General features: G+C 42.1%; 1 protein-coding gene across 1 annotated transcript; it reads left to right on the top strand.

The window, feature by feature from the left end:
* Positions 1-1,154: 1,154 nt before the first annotated feature.
* SLC6A4 (solute carrier family 6 member 4) lies at positions 1,155-21,898 on the top strand. The gene is made up of 14 exons (XM_059486755.1): positions 1,155-1,418; positions 8,180-8,772; positions 9,452-9,586; positions 10,191-10,410; positions 10,805-10,943; positions 11,311-11,445; positions 13,126-13,229; positions 13,920-14,047; positions 14,333-14,445; positions 15,125-15,256; positions 16,241-16,340; positions 16,691-16,791; positions 18,092-18,259; positions 18,923-21,898. The coding sequence occupies exons 2-14, from the start codon at positions 8,319-8,321 to the stop codon at positions 18,995-18,997; spliced, it is 2,004 nt and encodes a 667-aa protein (XP_059342738.1). The 5' UTR covers positions 1,155-1,418; positions 8,180-8,318; the 3' UTR covers positions 18,998-21,898.
* The last annotated feature ends 640 nt before the right edge of the window (positions 21,899-22,538 follow it).

Genomic DNA, 22,538 nt, shown 5'->3' with positions numbered 1-22,538 from the left:
AACTCTGTGCTGTGACCTCCAGAAAGGTTTGCTGGGTGAGGCATGGCAGGATCTGTCCTTGCAACCCGTCTGGAATAGCACAAAACAGAGGAGGAATATCAGAGGCAAGGACACGAACTGGGGGGGTTTTCCTGCCTGCAGCCAAGGGAGGCGAGCACCAATCCTGATGATTTTGGAAAGCAGGACACAGGAGGGAAATCCAGCCCAGCAGACAGAAGGTGAGTGTTGCTGTTTGCACGAAAAGATCAATGAATTTCTACAGCAAGTGAAGGGGGGAAAACTCAATTTGACGAAACGGCCTTAAGACAGTGCCCAGGGCGGTAAATGGGAAACAAAGCTGATTCCAGTGCGTTCCCGTGTGCGGAGCTGCAGTGCCCGAGCTCTCCTTGAGATGGTGCAGGAGCCTCGCCCTGCCTGCCCACAGCTCCGCCGGGGACCGGGGACAGCAAAGTGCGAATTGCAGCTCTTCAGTTTCCAGTTTATTTTATTTTCAATTGTTTGGAAGAAGTCTCTGAAAACTGGCAACTGCTTACAGCAAAGCTGCTGGTGCTCTAACAATCAGCTACTCCTACTTATTGCCCCTATTCTGCTTTTCCACCTTTTTTCCCCCCTAAATCTGCCCCCTAAACTATGGCATTGACCTGTGATTATGACCTTTTATAAACAAGTCGTGGAGTGCAGGAATGAAGAAATCCTGGATGAAAAACACTGGAGAAAAAAAAAAGTGTTAGAAGTGGAGTGAGGTATTTGAAGTAGTGGTAGGAAAAAAGGAAATTACTTGTTGAGCTTATTGAGGCAGCAAAACGCTTGTAAAGAATTTGTGCTTCAAGCTTTAGAACAAAACTAAACCTTATTTCTTTATTAAAATAATGTAGCTATTCAGGATTATTGAAAAGAAATTATTCTTTTCAAGAATTTAAGAGAATTGAAATTATTCTTTTCAAGCCCTTTTATTGTGATAATATCCCCGTCCTTCCTATCCCCCTGTAATCTACACAAATTTCTAATTCATTGACTCCCTCAAAACTTCGTTGTGTCCGTCCTGTTAATTATATTTATAAAAACACCCAGCAAAGCTGTCCCTTCCCAGGAAAGCTCCCCTTCCTTCTGCCTCTGCCTTCATTGGATCCTGCTCGCCAGAACAGATCAGAGCAGGCAAATGTAGCCACCCACCTCTAGGAGGAAAACTGAGCTGCAGCCCTGGTGAAACATAAAGTTTATTTGACTAAAGTGACGCAAAAATTCTTAAAGAGCTCTTTGGCAGCAGATTATCTGGCAATCAGACCATGTGAGGGGGACTGGTGTACAAAAAGCTGCCCAGGATGCTGAGGTGGCCACAGGCTGAGGTAAATGTGGCTGAAGGGGACTCGAGCTCGGATCTCCGCCAGGGCAGCGCTTGGGACCCACCCCGCACACAGGTACTGAATCGTTTTGTCTTTACACAGCCATGGCTCGGGCACTTTTACACTTTTATGAAATTCAGGCAGGCACAGAGAGAGCTGCTCCTCAGAGCTGCCCCCCTGCAGCAGCCGCAGAGTTTCATTAACTTTCCCTCCTCGCTGTGTTTCAGTTATAAAATCTGAAATATGAGTGACAGGCTAAAATCCGTACTCTGGGTTTTGTTTGTTTTTAAATCAGCTTTAAGGGCTTTGACAATTTCTAAAACATTTTTCATCTAACAAAGCTTTGGGGGCAAACAGAGATACATTGATTTTAGTTTGAGTTTTCCTTGAGTTTTTAAAACTTTTAGTGCCTTTTATTTCTTTCCTGCTGTTCCATGCTCTGCTCTGTCGTGTTCAGGCACTTGTCCAGCAGTTATGAATGTTGGGAGTCAAATGCCTGTAGCAGAACATGTTCTGACAATCTAAACTTCAGAGTTTTGGCAGTCCACATAACTGCATTACAGATGTAAAGTTATTTAAGGCTTACAAAAAAGCATTAATCTATAAGGAAAAATGAAGGAAAACAGCAGAATCTGAAGGAAAAAGAAGAAAAAAATAGGCAATTTGGGCTGTTATTTATTCTGAAAGGGTGAAGTGAGCTTTATTAACTATATTGTTATATTTTAAAAGGTAAATGGTTCCAGCACAGTAAATTATTGAACTCAATGGGACAGATTTATTGCAAGTAATAAATCTGAAGTGTATGTCCTACATATATTTATAGTCAATCACGTTTACTGAAACCAACAGGCTTGTTGGGTTAGTTCATAAGAAATATGGAGTTTAATTAAGGAATGCAATGCAACTGAATATATAAATAGGCAAGGAAAACATGTTTTGATATGTTGAGAAAGCCTGGGGGAAAAGGGATCAGGCATTTAATGGGTTTGGATTCTTGAAAATGTTGTGGCATTTTTTAATGTGGGTTGTCAGACATTTACCAGGGAAGGGCTCAAACACTTGGGCTGCATCTTCTGGTGATTTTGATGGTGAATTAACCATAATTTTCTTGGAGAATACTTTTCAAACTTCTCATATAGCAAGTGGCTGTTGTGACCATTTTCTAATTGGACAGGGTGTGATGAATTTCAGATGGTTAAATTAAGAAAAACTGCCCCAAAACTAGAATTTAATAACAACACAAAATTATTCCCACACATGGAAACGTGCAGTGTTTAAGTTTGTTCCAGCTTTCCTCCATGGAAATATAAACTGCTGAGTTTTCATCAGTAACAGCCTAAAGAAATGTTAATTCTGTGTCTTGATCTCCTTCCTGATGCCCATGTTTGAACTCTTTTCCCAGCCTGTGTGTTTGCAGCTCTGTATTTTACAGAACTGACAGAACACAATGAGCCCTGCCTGTGGGGTAAATGTTCCATACAGAACTTGAGTGGAACTTGGAGCCTGAATTCAGGGCTGTAATTTGCAGATAGCCATTAACAAATCCCCTTCAGAGAAACATCATCTGTTACCAGGGGATGGTGCTCCATTTATTTACTATTTAGTTTGCTGTGTTATGACCCTTCCTTCAAGTTTATATAAATAACTGGAGGAAGAATACAAAAGCAATATCATCCCCTCCAAGCTTATCTGTTTCCTTGCACTACACACAGACACTCTCAAGCCAAAAAAAAACATTTCCCCTCCTCCCTGTTCTTTACATGACTGACACCAGCTTGGCAGCACTCCCACTACAGTGCAGTGCCTGTCTTCTCTACGCAATTGTAAAGGTAAAAATCTCTCTGTCCTGATGAGTTTTTAATTTCAGACTGAGACAGGGACAAGATTGTGATGTAAAACTCCCAGTGCAGGTTTATATTTCCCCCAAAGTGCTGCTTTCAGAGGAATTATTTTCCCATCCCACTCATGTGCAGCCTTATCTGGGAATACAGGAGTTAACCTCTCCTTGTGCCTCTCTTTGGGAAGCAGCTTTTGAGGGCTTTCAGGGCCATTGTCCCACCAGCAGGGCTTGCTGAGCTCACTCTGCTTCAGCAGGAACTTGAGGGACCCTTGGAGCCCTGCAAATATCCACACAAAGGATATTTTGTCCATTTTGTCACCTGCGTGCTCAAAGACTCCTCTTAAAACACTCCCAGGTCACAGTGCTGCGCGTAAGTACCCAACTTTTGTAACATTTAAAATCATTGGCACAAGTCTCTTACAATTCACTGGACCATTAATTTCAGTGGGGTTTGATCACTCTTTATTTTGATTCTCTTAAACTAGAAAAGAATTTCTAAAAAAATTCCCCTGAATAAATCAATTTTCAGCTGTGGAGGGATGGTCTAGATATCAGCTTAGATCTGCTTTATACCTAATGCCCCAATTCTGTGGCTCCCAAGCAGTTTTGACTATCAGGTTTTGAAATCTGAAATACCGACTGTCACACTTGCTAATGAGCTAACAGGAAAGGACATTCTGGGTACTCATTTTTTAAAGAAATCAGTAAAAGTGAACACATTCAACATCAAAAGGCACCAAATTCTTTTTAGCATTACGAACCTAAATATGACTTGTGTATGACACACAGCAGGCAAAATCCACCATAATTGAGAGCAATGCAATTTAATTGGCTGAAATTTTAAATTTTTTAACAAATCCTCACAGTATGGGGACATCTATTCCGTGATACTTTGATTTAAGGGTTGCTCCTGACCTGTGCAAACTCAGAGGAAAATCATGAGACCTCTCTGGCTCATTTGTGGCTCAGGGGTGAGAACAGGTCCAGGCAAACAGCACAGCCCTCTCCTGCCTGGGGTGAGTGTTTCTATCTTGTCACACAAACTTCTTGCTTGATATTTGAGATAAAAGCAATGTCCTTGGCCTCCTTCCATTTCTGCACAACTGCCTGGGTGAGCCGCACGGTGTCAGGTGAGTCAGGCAGCTGTAACTTCAACCATCTCAAATTCTCTGTGATAAATGTGAGATTTAGGTCAAGTTAACAGGAATCATCCCAGGGTTTCATTCTGTTTGCCAACACCCTGGGCTGATTCTTCCTGAGGTTCAAAGCTTCAATTCCCAGCAAGTGCCTGCATGTGAAGGGCTGGAGGATGGAGGAGCAGGGGAGGGAAGGTGGGACCTGAGTTTTCCTTCAGCCCAGCGAGTGCTGCTTCCCCACTGTCACGGAATCAGCACATGCAATAAGAACTTCATTGGTGTGAAGTGATATTTGTACAAATCTATACATTCTGCAGCTGTGAGGGCTAAAATGGGAGGCACAGGGGTGGGTGAAGGCTCTGCAGCCCCACTCAAACTCAGGAACTCCTGGTGACTCCGGATTTGCCTCCCTTGCTGATTCTGCTCTTTGCTGCTCCTCAACCCCATCGCTTTGCTCTCCCAGACACATGAAAAGCCAATTCCTCCTTTAAAAAGTGCCGAGAGCAGGAAAATCCCGTTGTTGTGGTGTTGGGAAGAGTTGTTTACTCTGTGGCAGAGCATGAAAGGCGAGGGATTCCCGCACTGCCAGGAGAGGTCACTGCGAGCCTCCAGAAATAAACAGGAGATGCTCCAACACTTAAAACTTGAACCGGGCTGCAGGCCAGGGATGCTCCTCGAGGATTGCTCTGGTACAGGCAAAAGAGCCGGATTTGTGCATCAAGGAATATGCAGGGATTTTAATTCCTGCAGTGTTCAAGCTCATCTCCGTGAGGGAGATAAATAAATATAATTTAATTAATGTCTGACTGATGTGAACTGCGTTGGTGGCTGCAGCAGCACGTGTGGGAACACATGTCTTCAGTTATCACCCAAATGTTTTCAGCAAGGCTGGGACAGCTGTGCAGGACTGCGGGGTCACTCCTCTTGAGTCACTCTTTGCTCAGGGAGGTGACATTGCCAGGGCTGGCACCTTCCACGTGCTCCTGGAGGGAACAGCCCCAGCTCAGGGCACCGGGGCTCCCAGAGGAGCAAAGTCACCAAGTCTGCCAAGCACAGATCAAAGGGAAACGAAAGCACACGGCTCTGTCTTCTTCCCTTTTTTATCTCTTTTTCTCCTGCTGCTAATTAGGCCTGATAAGAAGCCAAGGTGCAGTTATGTAACAGCAACCTTTGTGACAGCTCAGATTGAAAATGGGTAATAAACTTATTTCTAAAATCACTGCTGCCATCATTCATTCACCTGAATTGGGGATCTGTGCAGAGAAGTGATGGAGGCTGAGGTGGGAAAAATTGGGGTCATTTTCCCCTGGATATCTTCCCTGTGTACGAGCATATTTCCCACTCCAATTTTCTCTGCAGCTCTTTACACTCTTTGTAGTGCTCACAGCGCCTTCAATCTTTTTTTTCTTGATTTGTAGCAAAGCAAAGAACAATGTACATTCTCCCACAATTTTTTATGGTGTAATGAAATAATCTGAAACTGTTCTGCTTGTATGTGCCAATTATGCCCCCGTGAATTCCACTGTGCAGCCGTGGACTCCATCACTGCAGAGATTTCCCAGGACAGCTGACAAGCTGGAACTCCTTTTTCAGAAATAAATAGTTCTGATTTCAGCTGGAGCCCCTGAACATTCACAAGTAATTTTGCATATTTGAGGCTCAAACTACTGAAAATTCAACCAAAGTATTTCAAACAATGTGATTTTTTTTTTTCTATGTGGTGTGCAGAAGAACAGGAGAAGGAATTTAGGTCTGAATGACAACAATCCTGGTTGTCACAAATCTTGGATATCAACAATAACAATAACTCCTTGACCTCCCCTTAGTAAAGAAAGCACTAAAAATGTGCAGAAATAAAGAGTTTTACAAACACAGTGAGAGTTTAGCCTCAGATATGGAAAAATCAGTCCCATGAGATAATGCAGTTAAATCAACATCCTTTACTGTGTTCCCATTTATGAGTGAGAGGTGTAAAGTCCAGAAGGGCTCAGGTTACTTTTCCACATTCCCACCTGGAATTTACCATGCTCTGTACAAGGGGAGGATTGGCTGTGGCCTTCCCTTGGATTTCTCTGTGGCCACCAGGGCTGTTTCCATCTCCAGAACCTCTTTTGGGACATTTGGAAGGTTTTGGACTCCAAAGGCATTCAGGTTTTATAGTCCTGCAGGTAAAAGAGAACCTCCTGTTCTTTGCCCTGGTGTTTTTCTCTGGAACTTGAAGATGTTTCAATCTTTGTGGATAATTAATTAATAGCGGCAAAGCACTTGCTCTTGTAAGAATTCACATTAATGATGCACTGCTTGCTGTATGACAAAAAAGGGAGTATTTGAGTAGAGATAGAATGTAAACCTGAAGAACTAAATATTTCTGAAAGTTATAAGCAATATTTTCAAGTGAATCTTATCTCAAAACCATCCTCCTGTTTGCTCTGCAGCTCAGTAACTTTCCTTCTCTTTCTGCTTGCATTGAGAAATGTTTAGAAAAGGTTTAGCAAACTGTCTTTGTAAAAGGTGGAAAGCTGGGAAAAACCTGAGTTTTCATAGCTCTGATAATCAGCAAATTCTAGAAATAAGCAAGTGATATCCCTTCTCTGCTTTAGTTTTTTCCTGCAGTTAGTTATAAGTAAAATAATGCTTATTTTCCTGCTAGGATGTGGCAATGACATTTACTACCATGATAAAATGTTTTGAAAGGGAAAAATTAGATGTAACAATTTAATCTTGGCATGGTATAGCTTGTGTGACTCTTTGCTAGCAATAAAGCAGGGTTACTGCCCTGGGGAATTTACAGCCCAGGGGATCAGCTCCTGTTCCAAGGTTTTCTTGGGTAAAGGCAGCTGGGTGTTTACCTGAACAAATCAGCAGAAAACAAAACATGACCTGCTCCCAGAATCACAACTCCTTCTCTGTTATCTTTGTTCTGCAGGAAAAGTTAATTGTGTTATACTTTATTTCAGGATAGTTTATTTCCCTTGGATTCTGTTTTTAGCACACCAGAAGAGGGCAGAGCAGCCAGGGATCCTCCCAGGGCAGGAGCACCGCAGCTGTGCCCACCGCCCTTCCCAGGGCTGGGACCACAGTGTCAGCAGATCCAAACTGAGTGAAAGATGCTTTTATTTGCCCAGGGAGTCAGATAAAATCGGGGACAAGTTTTGTCCTTTAGACTCACATGTCAGTTCCTAATGAGAAGAATCAAATTGAAGTATATGACTTCTTCTTTTTCTTATCAGTGTTGACTGAGCCTCAAAAGTTAGTTGATGCAAAACCACTGAGATTTAAATACTTTTCCAAAGTTTCATTTAAGCCTTCCACATCTGCTGCTAAACAAAGCAGACTCTAGGATTTCTCAAGAAAGGTGGTTATGAAATGTAATTTTTATATCCTTAGTTATCTCATATTTGTTTAATGAATTCTTTTCCCTTCATACTGGGTGAATTTAGAAATTGCTACAAGATGAGTGGATGAGTTGCAGGATGAACTTAGGAAAATGACAATAAAAGTCCCACTAAGCTCTGCCCTCAGTTTGCAAACTGGGAGTCCAGCAGTGGCCAGAGGAGAATGTGATGCCAGAAGACAGCAGGACTGTGACTGGGTGTGAGGTGTCCAGCAATGCACAAAGTCCAGCAGATCCTCCTGAGAGGGTGTGATCCAGGTACACCAGGTTCTGCTTCTGAAAGAGGATGATTTCTTCCTGCCCTTCTCTGAGCAAAATCCCAGATGATCTATTCTGTGATCCACACTGCATGCTGTGATGGTTAATTACCTCTGTATTTTAATCACAGAATCTGCTGGCTGTAACTTGAAAATTACCAGCATCAGTAAAGCTTGTAATGGATTTTCAACTCTTTCTCATTTATTAGATGGTGCTTGTGCCTTCAATCTGATGGATTTAAGTATGGAAGAGGAATTCTAAAAGTGCTGGGAATAAAGGAAGATAAACCCCAAAGGGACCCTGAGGTGCTGCCTGTCTGCAAGTGACCAGAACAAATCTCAGCAAAGATGGAAAAAAAGACCACAAGCAATGAGACAGAGCCCCTGACTTCCAAGAAAGACACCTCAGACTGTAGCAAAGGAGAAGATTGCAAAGAGAACGGACTTGTGGTCAGGAACCCCAAATCTGCCCTGCGGCTGGTGGAGGATGGCAACAAAGCCCACCCGAGCCAGGGGGACAAAGGGGAGGCAGCCCAGATCTCCAATGGCTATTCAGGGGTTCAGAGCTCGGCTCCCTGCAATGGAGAGGGGGAGGATGCCCAGGGCACGGCCCCAGCAGCCACCACCACCACCACCACCACGTCCACCACCTGCGGGGCCGAGGCTCAGCAGCAGCTGATGGAGCTGGAGGACAGGGAGACCTGGAGTAAAAAAATTGACTTTCTCCTCTCTGTCATTGGATACGCAGTGGATCTGGGAAATGTGTGGAGATTTCCTTATATCTGCTACCAGAATGGAGGAGGTCAGTGCCCACTTATTGTTCCTTAATGCTGAATTTTTTGGTTTATAAATGGATGATTTAGTGGCTTTTCAAAGATCTTGTGTAACAAATTATCAAGGAGAAATTATTCACTGAAAAACCTAAATATTGGGATAGGAAAATCACAGAAAAGCTGTTTAGCACAGTACAACTAGAAGCTGAGAACCAGGTAGGTGCAGACCCACACTCCAACACCTCAATCCCTTTCCCAAGGAGCATTTTAAAATAAACCAACATGTCTAAACCAACTCACGAGGAAGGCTGGGTCTTTGACTCACTGACATAAGAGACAAAATACAAATCTAAAATCTAATCAAGGAGATCTTAGAAAGGACTTTCGTCTCTCTGATGTAACAAAGGCATTTTATTGGAGAAATTAATAATTTTATCTGTAGCCCATCTCACAGGTGTGCGAGTCAGTGGAGTCTTGGTGAATCCTGTGTTGCAGAAATGTGAGAAGTTTGGGCTGGGTGTTGCTTCTTGTTCACACTGCTGGGGAGTTACTCTCATGAGAAACCCCACAGTAACTCAGAGGTGTGCTGGCTAGGGAAGGGACATGCATTTTCCCTGTGAGATAAAAGGAGCTCCTGTTTATGGAGTGCTGGTAATGCTGTAAGAGAAGTCTGTGAAGAGTTACAATCATCTGCTTTCTCTCTTGCAGGAGCATTCCTCATTCCTTACACAATCATGGCCCTCTTTGGAGGGATTCCTCTCTTCTATATGGAATTAGCACTAGGACAGTACCACAGGAATGGCTGTATTTCCATTTGGAGAAAAATATGTCCTATATTCAAAGGTAACAAAGGGAAATGGAACTTTCTGAATAACTGGAAAATCTTCCTATAAAGGTGGCACTTTGGGGGGGAAAAAGAAAATCTCATAAAGCCAAGTAAGACTTGTTCTAAACAAGATTTTGGCTTTATAAACAAAGCTTTCCTAAAACTCCAGGTACACCTGCACATGTGTGTGTACTCTTGTATACACATACACTTTGCAACTCAAATTGATTAGAGAGAAGCTGACCAAGCCTAAAATGATAAAGAATAAAAAGAACTGCTCTATATCCTCACTTAGTCTGGTTCCCAGTGCTGAAGCTCTAATCCTGTCTTTATATATTTACTGAGACTGCAAGATGCCTATTTCTAAATTGTATAAACTTAGGAACACATAGAAAATATCCCTTAAAAGAATGTTCTGTCTTGATTAAGGATACTTTGCTGGAATCAGAGTATTTCTGAAGTCACAAGAAATGCCAATGCTGTAAACACTTGGGAGGGTGTGTGTTCCTCCTGCAGAGCTGCCTTAGACAAATGGTTGTTGATGTGATAACCAATTATTTTCTCTTTTTTTTGTGCCTAAAACTTACACTGACTGAATGCAATTCTTTCCTGCCTCTCCAGGAATTGGCTTTGCCATCTGTATCATAGATCTTTACGTAGCCTCCTACTACAACACCATCATGGCTTGGGCTTTTTACTACCTCATCTCCTCCTTCACGGCGGAGCTGCCCTGGACCAGCTGCACAAACCCCTGGAACACAGGAAACTGCACCAACTACTTCAGCAAGGACAATGTCAGCTGGTCCCAGCACTCCATCTCTCCTGCAGAAGAATTTTATACGTAAGTGCATGTAAGTGAGGATGGTGGTGGTAGCCAGACTGCTGGAACACCAGCAAGGTTTTCCTCAGGGCAGCAGGGCTGATTGTTGATGGCATCCTCTTCAAATCACTGGATTTTCGGAGGGGGTCTAAGCTTAGGGTGCATGGGGTGCGCACTGTGTTTTAGGAGTTTCCCAGTTGCTGTCTGCTGTCACTTATCATCACTGCTGTGCTGTTAATACCAAACTTTTAAGTAAAATAAAATGAATCCAAAATGTCATGACTTTGAAGGCTGCTTAACAAGACCTCAAGATTCCTTGTAATGCTCAGATCACGATATGGGACTGTTAAATGCACATTTAATGTAAGGATTTGTTTAAAAAGTATCTCTGCTGTGTTTCTCTTTCCTCTTGCAGCCGCCAGGTTCTGCAGGTGCACAGGTCCAATGGGCTGGATGACCTGGGGGGCATTAGCTGGCAGCTGACCCTCTGCCTGCTGCTCATCTTCACCATTGTGTACTTCAGCATCTGGAAAGGGGTCAAAACATCTGGCAAGGTGAATGCAAAAGCACAACACATCAGCTTGTCTTGAGGCAGTTCTGCCTGAGCCAATTAACTGCCAGGGGATCAGTTCAGGTTGTTTTCATGACAGGGATTATGGGCTGAGGTATTTGGGGAGCACTTGCTGTACAGTGACTGCTACTCTAAGCAACAAAATAAAATAAGTGACACCGCTGTTCTCTGAGCAGGACCAACCCTGCCAGGGAGAGGGTTCAGATGTGCAAACTGCCTCTTTACAGACCTGCAGAGAAGCTCATGTGAAGATGCTATAAATGCTAAGACATATTACATGATTAACTAACTTTTATTATCCCTGCTACCTTTCTCCCCATGGCAAACGCTCTCACCACGTTCCCCCACAGGTGGTTTGGGTGACTGCCACGTTCCCTTACATCATCCTCTTCATCCTGCTCGTGAGAGGTGCAACTTTGCCTGGGGCTTGGAGAGGTGTCCTCTACTACCTGAAACCTGACTGGCAGAAACTCCTGGCCACTGAGGTAAAGAACTTTATAAAAGGGAGATTTGCTTTCAGCCTGCCTGTGTGTGTCACCATAGATGTATAGAGCATGACTGAACAAATGTCTTAGCCTGAGCCCATGCTCTTTCCATAATCATAAAGAATTTTAAAGATTAGAGTCTACCCTCAGTTTAGCTTGAACTACAGGCAGAGCTCCCATACAGTGGCTGAACAGAATGAGTGATCTGATTAGAAGAAAGCAAGTGACCAAACACTTTTTCACCAGGAAAATGGTGACCAGGCTGGCACTGAGTGAGAAGATGTGAGTGCTCCTACACTGCAACAAATCCTTCCCCTGTGAGTCACACTGAGAAAAGTGAATTTATTAAACCCTAACAAGTGGTAGAGCTGCAGATTTTGGCTTAAGGGGATGAGTACAGCCCTACAGTGTCCACAGCTGCCCCCATTTAAATAGTGCAGGTTACTGGAGCAGAAACTTCTGTCTCCATCCTGTAACAATCTTTGGCAGATGAGCCCACAGACACCAACTAAACTCTGGCCCAGTAACTCATGTAAGTGCCTGTGGAGGAGGAATAAATCAGTCAGGCCTGCATGCACCACCAAAATTTGACAGGAAAGCAGGAATGAGGACAAACTGAGCTACCCAACAAAGCCCAGGCTCTCCAGTGTCTGATCCAGCCTTGAACTCTGTGGATGACAAGCAATCCATCAGGCTCGAGGCTGTGCTCACTCCACTGCCTGTGAAAGTGTCTGGTGAGGAGGGTGATGGAAAAAACCCCAATGCAATAAATACTACAAACACAAAGATTAAAAATTTCCAATGTTTGCAAGTCTGCTGCTGCCCAGCTGATATGGAGAGTTTTGAATGAAGAGGAAATGAAAAGACACCAGCCTCTGATAAAGCAGCATCTCCAATAAGGAACCACATCTTCTGAAAAAGCAATAAAGGGCATTGATATTGTATTGGATGTATCTGGAGTGAGGACAGCAGATTGCAATCTGTGTGCTGGGTGATGACAGAGCTCTGTCTGGGTGATACAGGATGGCCTCACACGATGGGAGAGAATATTAGAAATGAGTTGTAATGAACTCCATGTTTCAATCAAAAGAGAATAAATGAATGAGGACTTTCACCTTCAGAAAGAGAGCTGATATTGTACTTTAGAACATTACTCATTAGGGCTGTGGCCACTTTTCAAGTACAACAAGCTTTTCATAACAAGATCATCACACTTGCATCTGTCACAGCTACAACAAAGCTGAATTGAGCCCCAAGAACCAGAACTGCATCCACACAGCCAAATGGATTTCCATAAATCCAGGAAAAGTCTACATAGCCTGGAGGACACATTGCCAAGCACAGAGCTATTCCATAACACACAGAGTTTGGAGGAAGATTTGGAAGACTTCAAAATCATGGGTATAAAGTTCTCCATACACTGCAAAATTTGTGTTAAATTGATTACAGGCAATTGACTGAATTAATCTAAGATGCTGGGAGAAGTGCAACAGCCACAACAGCTCTACAACAAACATTCATATTTCAACAGCTCTCTCAACAGTGTCTGTTAGACCAGGACTAGGACATAGGCAGACCAGTGAAATGCCCTTTTGTAGACCTAAGTGATATTCTGAATATGCCAAACTCACTCAAATCTGTTTCATGGCATCTTTCTTTTTGGCCTTCAATATTTTTCAGGTTTGGGTGGATGCAGCAGCTCAGATTTTTTTCTCCCTGGGACCAGGTTTTGGGGTCCTGTTGGCTTATTCCAGCTACAACAAATTCCACAACAACTGCTACCAGTGAGTGAGTTCTACCTTATTCCATAAGTAAAATTGAGTTTAAAAATATGACTGGTTATTTATGAAAAAGAAACAGGGTGTTGGTGAAAGGCACTAAATTGTCAGACCTGTGTACATAGAAATCAGAAGTAACAGAGAACCTGCAATCTCAAGCATTTCTCCTCTGTTGCCCACTTAAAGTAAGATGATTTTTACTAATTTTACAGCAAGAGGTCTAAATTGTAGAAACCTGCCACAACAAAACGGACTAAACCCCTGCCAAACCATCACATTGTAGTTATTTAATCTCAGTAGTCAGTTAAAAAATAACTTAATTGTTTCAAGCAGAAAGGCAATTTATGTTTTTTCCTTGTTACCTGAAAAAAAATCTATTTCTAACTTCTAAAATAAAATTCACAATTTTTTAATATTCATGTAGTAATTCCTATTCTTTTAAAACAGCAGGATGCAGCCAGCATTCAATCCAGGGGCAGACTGATGTTACTGCACCTGTGTGGATTTGAGAAGAAAAAGTAGTCATGGGTTGTTGGGGTTTTTTCCTTTGTCTTTCAAATCTGCTGCTCATTTTTTCCTTGTATTCCCCTAGTTTTTCTAGGAGTGTGTCTAGATTGTAAACCAAGAGGTTGTAAACCCTTTCTAGCAGGTGCAGATGAATCAGGTCCCTGATGAGAGTTAGGTCTTCTGTTGCAGAGATGCTCTGGTCACCAGCACCGTGAACTGCCTGACCAGCTTTGTGTCTGGGTTTGTCATCTTCACCGTGCTAGGCTACATGGCTGAGATGAGGAATGAAGATGTCTCAGAGGTTGCCAAAGACACTGGTAGGTAAAGATTTCATACACATCTCAAACTGCTTCTAAGATAGAATACATCTGCATATGTACTTCCAGATCAGGAGCAGCCCAAGAGATAAGAAATATTTAATATATTATTCAGGATGCTGACTTTATTGGGCACTGTTACAGATAAAAAAATAGCCTATAAATATCACATATAAAAGGCAGATTTCAGATTTGCAGTTTCACAGGCATGGCAAAGCAGCCTGGGGGTAGAAGTTCTCCCCTGGGAGACACCATGTCCTGACAGTGATCCCATCTCTGCTCCAGGACCCAGCCTGCTCTTCATCACCTACGCAGAGGCCATTGCAAACATGCCAGCTTCCACCTTCTTTGCCATCATCTTCTTCCTCATGCTGCTCACTCTGGGCCTGGACAGCACGGTGAGTGGCCAGCAGGGTCACAGCCTGGCCCCCTGAGGCACCACAGAAACAGAATTACAAACACTGCACTGCCACTGAGGGGTTTGCAGTGCCAGGTGCCTTCTGTAAGACAGCAACTGTTACTCCAATTTTTATGTGAATAGGTTTGAATATAATCAATTATTTGTCACTGTCATGCTGTGACAATTAAGACCCTGAAATACAAGCAAATTGATTTATACATTCCTAATTGAATGCAGCCATCCAGTCTCCTTTCTTGCTTGTAAACTTACAAAGCAATTAGGAAAATCTGGAATTTTTTCACATAATTTGGATTTAAAAGGTGGGAACTGGAGATACACTAAAAAATTGTCATGTGAGTCTGGTTTTACAGGTGGAGAATCAGCTTCTTCCAGCAGGGCTGAACTCAGCTGATTTCAGTCTTGGTCCTACTGAACCACCTCTCATTTCTCCACATCCTGGTGCCTTTGGATGACAGTGCATCCCCACAGACACCTGAACACTAAATCCCCACCTAAAGAGTTTTAAAAAGTTAGGAGGAAAGACTTGTCTAAAACCCCACACCAACTCTAGAGCAGAATAAAGCACCAATGTTTCAATGTTCCTTTAAGCACTCAAGCATACTTTAAAACAGGTAACACTGGCCTCTATTTCCCAGTGACTTTTCCATGCTTTTCAGTTTGCAGGACTAGAGGGAGTGATTACTGGAGTCCTGGATGAATTCCCCCACGTCTGGGGCAAACGCAGGGAATTGTTTGTCCTTGGTCTGACCATCCTTTGCTTTTTGGGGTCGCTGGCAACCCTGACATTTGTGAGTATTTCACCTCAGCCTCCCTCACTGGCAGCTTCCTGCCAATGACACCTTGGAGAGGGCAGTAATTTTTTGAAGAGAGTTTCAAGAAATCAGATTTAACCTCCAGGCTGTTTTCTCTATGCATTAGAAATCCATTACTTGGAATAAATGTGAATTAGATTTCACTAGGAAATATGTTGCAAAATGATCATACTGCAATTCATTATGTGCTATAGATCATAAATGGTGCTGCTCATCAGTCAGCAGACAACCAGCCACATTTTTATGTAGTTTATTTCTTATTCCCAAAAGCCCTGTGTTTAAAAATACCATGAATAGTTATTATAATCTTCACAATGTGTCAAATGTATTTTGAATTTTAAAAAAGATCTAGTAATTAATTTCCTGGATCTTCCTCACTGTTTCAAGGCAGAAATCACCATTAGTCACATCAAATTGCTCCCATGGGCTTGTGGATTTCATTCCCACAACAAGCAATTTTTGAATAATGAGTGTAATGATCACAAGGGAAATAGAAAGAAATACTTGGCTTTCCTGTCATGTTTCACTCCACTTGCTCATTTATGTGTAACTTCCTTCTTATATGAAGTGTTTGCTGTACAAGGATGCAGAGTTCCTCTGCAAGAGGTCTCCTCCTTCGTGGTTCTAGATCCCAAACAGAAAGAAAGCAAAGCAACACTTTATTTATTTGCTGTTCAGTAGCCATGATCCCTGGTGGAGAGGAGGGCATGCACAAAGCCATGCTGTAAAATCCCCTTTTTTCACTAAAACCCAGCCAGAAGTGCCACTAGATTTTAGCTTCTCTTCATGGCAGCCCCCGGGTGAGGGGTGGCCACAGAGGGTGAGCAGCTCACCAGGGTTTCCCTGGCAGGAACAGCCACCAAGTGACAGATCTGGGTGAATTCCCCACTTGAGAACGTTCTGCTCCAGCAGCAGCAGGGCAGCATCCTGGGCACACTGACAGCTTGGTCTCTTTTCCAGGGAGGAGCATATGTGGTGAAGCTGTTTGAGGAATATGCCACGGGTCCAGCTGTCCTGACCGTCGTGTTCCTGGAGGCAGTGGCTGTGTCCTGGTTCTATGGTACCTCCAAACACCCCACCCCAAACTCCTGAGCTCCTGCAGCTCAGCATGGCCTCAGCTTCTGCAGACAACATCACACAATCCCCAGAAAAAAGTTTGCAAAAGCTTTTCACAGCCTCACTGATAACTAAGGCAGTGAGAATTAGTGTTAATTGCTCTCTGATAGCTAAAAGTAACAGGAGGTGTAATTCAGCATAATTAAAGATTTAGTAAAATTAAGAGTTATAGGAACAAAATAGTCTTCTGGGATAGATTCTGAATTTACTTGCTGGGCATAAGAAAGTGTTGAGTATCCACTTAAGAAAATCTTAGATCTGCTGTCATCCCTCTCCTCCCACTTGTGTCCACAGGCATCACCCAGTTTTGCCACGATGTGAAAGAAATGCTGGGCTCTGCCCCAGGCTGGTACTGGCGAGTTTGCTGGGTTGCAATTAGTCCACTTTTCCTTCTGGTGAGTTTTCTTTAGAGCTTTTTCTTTCCAGCACCAAGAAAATCACCACTGAACAATGCAGCTCATTCTAAAAGCTTAATTCCAGAATTCTCTCCTGAAGTTCTTTAGTAACAATTTTTGTTAAACAAAAAAGGCTCAATTAGTAAAACACCCAATACCATGCTGCAAGGTCTTCGTACCAAATCACAGTTTTAAGGATTTTTATAGTTGAATTAGCTGAATAAGTCTGGATTCTGAATAACTCCCCCCGTGCCCTCTGCTAAACAAATTTACTTTGTTTTGCTGCCTTATGTTTACCTCAGCAAAATGTAGCAATAAAAGCTGATGAAACATACTGTCAGAGGAGGAAAACCAAGATAAGTAAATACACTGTCTCAGCAACTGCTGATGGACAACTTTAGAATATTCCACTTTAAATTTCCAGCAGTTAATTGAAACCATTATAAATCTATAGTTCAGAATTGGAAATACTGTCCCAGTGCTTGGCTTGGCAGTGTTATTAATAACATTTGAACATAAAGTGTTCATTTCCTGATTCAAAATTAGTCCATGCTATCTATCTTTTATTCTGACTGACCTTAGTGGGAGCACAGCAGGTCAAGATGGAGTTTATGAAGCACAGAATGTAGATTTAAGACCTACAGAGTGAATTCAAAACACTTGTAATGATCAAGGCATAATTAACAGACCTTGATTTTATTACCCCTAGAAAGAGAAATCTACAAATTAAAATGTCACCACAGTAATTTTTACATTTCTGTCCTCTTTGTAATCCTAAACCAGCAAAATGGAGAGGCACAGAGCTCTGGGGATGTGGTTACCAGGCAGAGCTATTTGTATTCCCTGTGGAAACCCACCTAAAATAAGGAAAGCTCAGGATACAGGATGTCATTTCTGTATGGAAGTTTTGCTGGTAAATCCTGAGCTTCTGATGATACTCTGGAAAAAAAATAGTCAGAGACCCTTCCTGGGACAGTCACAAATATTATTCCTGTAGTATTCAACTAAAAGTGTTTGTTGTTTCCTAAGGAATTTTTCAGTCCTGAATGATATGCTCAGGAAGATGATCCAACAGCAGTAACTGAGCTGACTTTTTTCCTTTTCCTGTTCTGACAGAGAGCAGTGTAGAGTGGAGAGCATCTGTTTTGGGAAGGATCCTCTTGGTGTTTGTTTCATGATTTGTTGTTGATTTAAATCTACACTAATGTAATTTAGGATTCATTTTCAGTGTCAACAGAGTTCCCCGAAGTGCGTGCCATGAAAATCCACATATTCACACTTTGCCCTTTTTCTCTTTCAGTTTGTCACTTGCAGCTTTCTGTCCAGCCCTCCTGAGCTGAGGCTCTTTGATTATGATTATCCTTACTGGACCACAGTTGTGGGGTACTGCATAGGAACCTCCTCCATCATCTTCATTCCCATCTACATGATCTATCGCTTGGTCATCACCCCAGGGACACTCAAGGAGGTATCCCTGATGCTCTCTTGCTTCTGTTTCACTGTTAGGAAGGAGGTGATCCCTAAAAAAATATCATGACTGGCTGTTCTGTTCCCAGATTCTCACAAATCTCCCCAGTTCTTGCTGAGGCTGCTGACAATTCTTATAAAATATTACATCAAGTAGTTTTTTAAGCTCTGATGAACTGGAGAGTCTTCCTAAAATTCACCCCAGACACTCAAAATCCCCCAGTCAAGCAAATAAGGCAGTGAAAGGCTGGTTTCCTGGGGTGTATCTGTAAGAAAAGCTTGTTTTTCTTTCACGCATTTAGTAAGATTTCTCTGCCATAAATCTGTAATGACAATACTGAGATTTCTTCTAAGTTTAAATAAATACCAGTTCATAAGAAAATATTTAGTAGGCTCAGGGTATCCAAGTAAACTGCAAAGTCCTAAAGCATTAATATGATCTGTCAAGCTTTGATTCCAATTATGTTACAAATAATTTTAAAAATCCTGCTGTGTACTTCTATAGCACTTTCCATCTTCATAGTGCTAACAGAGGGTTGCAACACTCCTGAGTAGCTCAAGAGGCGTAACTTAAAGTCATACTTTATTATTAATATCTTTCTAAATGGCTGACATGATTTGTACTGCCTCTAAAATCAATCCATTTCTGATTTCTTTCCAACAGCGTATTCTGAAAAGCATCACTCCAGAAACAGCCACAGAAATTCCCTTTGGAGACATCCGCATGAACGCAGTATAAGCTGCCCTGGTTCTGGGGGAGGAAGAGGAGCACAAAATGTCACTTTTCCCCCCTCTTCCCCCAAAGAACCTCCTTTCCAGCTGAGACAACAAACAGAGTTTTCCAGGGAGGCTGCACCACTGGCACCATTGGGAAAGGTGATGCCTCCAGCACATTGATCCAAGCAATTCAAGGACATGTACTGAACTGAGCACTCACTGAGGAGCACGAGGGAACATCCCTGCTCCGGGAGCGGCACCGAGCGCCTGCAGCAGCCCCTCCAGGACGAGCCAGGCACGGCAGGAGTAGGTGTAGACCCCCAGTGTGTGGCAGTGCTCCTGTAGCTCCTCCCTCCGTGTGATCGTTCGTACCGGGCAGTGTCGTATTCGCTTCTAAGGTTCTCTACTTGCTTCAACTGCGTGGGAAAATGCACAAATATTTCTGATAGCCATACATTACTCGAGTAACGCAGGGGTTTATACACTAGGAAAACAAAATTAGGAAGTTCCCTAGGTTTGTGGTGGCGTAGACAGAGGGAGAGGAAAAATGCTGAGCAGCACAGCTCTGCACACATCAGCACACACAGCTGGTAGCACCGGCCTCACGTTCACTTCCTCTGGTTTGTAGGTGGTAACAATTTCTATTGTTTCTTGCATAAAAAAAATTATAAAAATATTTTTTTGTGATGTTTGAGGCTTCACTTTCCTTTAGACCCAATCAAGCCACAAAAACTCATCATGAGTTACTCGACAAGCCACTTAAGCTGCCAGCACTTACTGTACTGTTTCCATAACCAATCATTGTCCTGGCAGAGCTACAGAAACTAAAGACCAACAATGAATCTTTTTGAGTTCTGATGCCAAAAAGTACAATCTTAAAGATCTCTTTCTCTGTTTCACTTCAATTTTTTTAACAGTTAATTTCACACCTAAAATTTGCTGGAGCCAGCCTGTGGGGTTTTCCTCCTCTTTCCTAGTACAGAAGTAAAATTTAGAATAATCCTTTTGGCTGGATGACAAAAGTACATTTACAACAATCCAAACCTACTGTGAAGGGTTAGTAGCTCATATTCTGATGTGACTGCATTGGGTTTTAAAGCTGAAGAAGAGAGGAATTTTTTTTCTTAGCAAGAAGCTGAATAGAGTTCAGCAGGATTGATTCTCATCAAAATATTTATATTAAATTTCAAGGCACTGACACACAAATTACCTCCATGTCCATCCAAAGCTCTTTACATGGCATGCACACCGGTGCTCCCCAGATGCAGCTGCCCTGGCCCCTGCAGGACACGAGTTGTGCTGCAGTGGGAGTGCAGGCCAACCCAGGAAAGCATCATTCCTGTACAAACCTGCACTGTATTTTTACTCTGGCACACAGATTATGACGAAAGTAAAATAAAATAGAGGATAAAAGTCTCTTTTGTATCCCTTTGCTAAAGTTGCCAAGGTTCCCTGTGCAGCCAGAGCAGGGGCATCAAGGAACCTGTGGGAGCTGGCCTGGGTATGAAGCACTTGCCAGGTGAGAGGGAAGCAGGGATGCTGTGTTTGTGTTCTGAAAACATTTCCACCACCTCTGCCAAAGTTTCCCCCCTCTGTGTACCTGGAGAAAGGTCTCTTCCACTTCCTCTTCCACTCTGGATAATGACTTTGAGTTCATCTAAGTCTCAATCCTAACTTCCAATGAAGAAATAACTGAAGAGGGACGAGGACTGTTCTTCCAGAACTAGACTTCTGAACTACTTTTAAAAAGGGATTATGTTCTTTAATTGCCACTAGAAAAACACAATAAATCTGTCTTACTGGACAGTTACTCATGTGAAAGTTTTGTAGCTTCTGCCTCAAGTGCATTTGAAACCCACTTCCAAGAGTTAAATTTTCTGAGCTCATTAACTGAAAAAACACATATGAAATGTCAGTGTAAGATGAATGAGGTATTTGCACACATCCAACAGCAAAGTGTGGGAAATAAAGGACAAAACCCTACCCCGTTTCTTTCCTCTTCAGACAGGGTTCAGCTAACAAAAAAAATTGTAACTTTAAGACACAGGATAGACACTGGCTTGCTGGGAGGTTTCAGAGAGATTTCCCAAGAAATATCACATTTTCCAGTGAATTAAGTCAGCCAGGAAGCCCTGATAATAACACAAGCCCTGCAACAGCTGAAATGTGAGACCAATGTGCTCTGAGTCCCGAGATACTGAGAGAGGATGAAAACTCTTAGAACTATTTGAAGATACAAAAAGCAATGTAGATTAAAAAGGCTTTTCCCTTCCTGAATAATACAAAGATAAAATACATCCATGTTTTCATGCTATAAATGCTGAACTTGAAAGGCAGTTTAGTCCTCATTACTTTTTTGTTACATGCTGTACTGGTTCAAATACCTTATTATGGTAAGTTCATTTTTTAGTATTTCTATTTAGCTGAGTGGTTGAAATATTGAGAAATTGATTTATTTATACAATTCTTTTTTTTTTTTAACATACCCATCTGATAACATGTAAAGCAACCAATATTTATCAGGTAGCTCAGCAAGCAGCCATACCTTAAACACTGGTTTTGTACAAAAACTACTTCTATTGATACCAAATGAACTGCACTGCAGTTACAAAGTGTTTTGAGGCAAAAAAATTCCTTCTCTTCAGCTCACCTTCCATCTACCATGAGTATATCCTACCCTCTGTTCTGAACAGTGAAAAGGGAGTCATGAAAATGGTAAATTAGGACCATCTTTGTCTTTTAAAGAGAATTCAACTGGAGTTTTAGCTGTACAGAACTAAGTATTCCCTCCAACTTGTACATGATGCACCTGTATTAATTTATGCAGCTGTTTAGTTACAAGTGTTGCAAGCTGATTGTAAGTCATCAGTATGTGCCTTGTACTGTAAACTGTTACTGTAATAAATTTAATATTCATAAACCATCTGCAGATGTCTCTTGTGCCTCTCTCTTGTGGGAAGAGCAAAGATAAAAATCTCAATTCTAAGTAACAGCAGAATTTCGAGTCCAGCAAGGCCTCTGACAAAAAGCAGAGGATTTCCCTCAGTGTTTGACCCCTGCATTCCAACAGAAGAACCAAAGCTCATTACAGTTGTTTACACAGAACAGAAAACCAAACTGTTCCACACTGGAGTATGTGCTTAACTACTTGATTAGCTGACATATAAAACCCATTCCAAGCCTTTATAAAGTGGCTGCTTTTGCATTTAATTTTACTCACACTTTGTATCATTCTCAGTCTGCTGAAAAAATCATTTGGGAAATACCAATCTCAAAATATTTTTTTCTAAATATAGAAGTACAACTTACTCTAGCATAAAAGTGATAAGCTTACAACAAAACAAAGAAATAATTATAAAAGTGTTGAAAATGTATTCTAAAAGCTATGACCACTGTCAGACATCCTACTTACCTAGTTGGAAGATAATTTTATTCTTGAATATCAACCTTTGAACAGAAGGTTCATATGACCAATCTAAAATATCACTTAACAAACTGATACAACTGTAATACATGAAAACAGACTCATCTACCTTATTCCATGCAAAAAATATGCAGTAAAA

The sequence above is a fragment of the Ammospiza nelsoni genome, chromosome 21, assembly GCF_027579445.1.
Source record: "Ammospiza nelsoni isolate bAmmNel1 chromosome 21, bAmmNel1.pri, whole genome shotgun sequence".
Taxonomy (NCBI): domain Eukaryota; kingdom Metazoa; phylum Chordata; class Aves; order Passeriformes; family Passerellidae; genus Ammospiza; species Ammospiza nelsoni.
The sequence above is the reverse complement of the archived record's forward strand: the minus strand, read 5'-3'. Positions and strand labels throughout refer to the sequence as shown.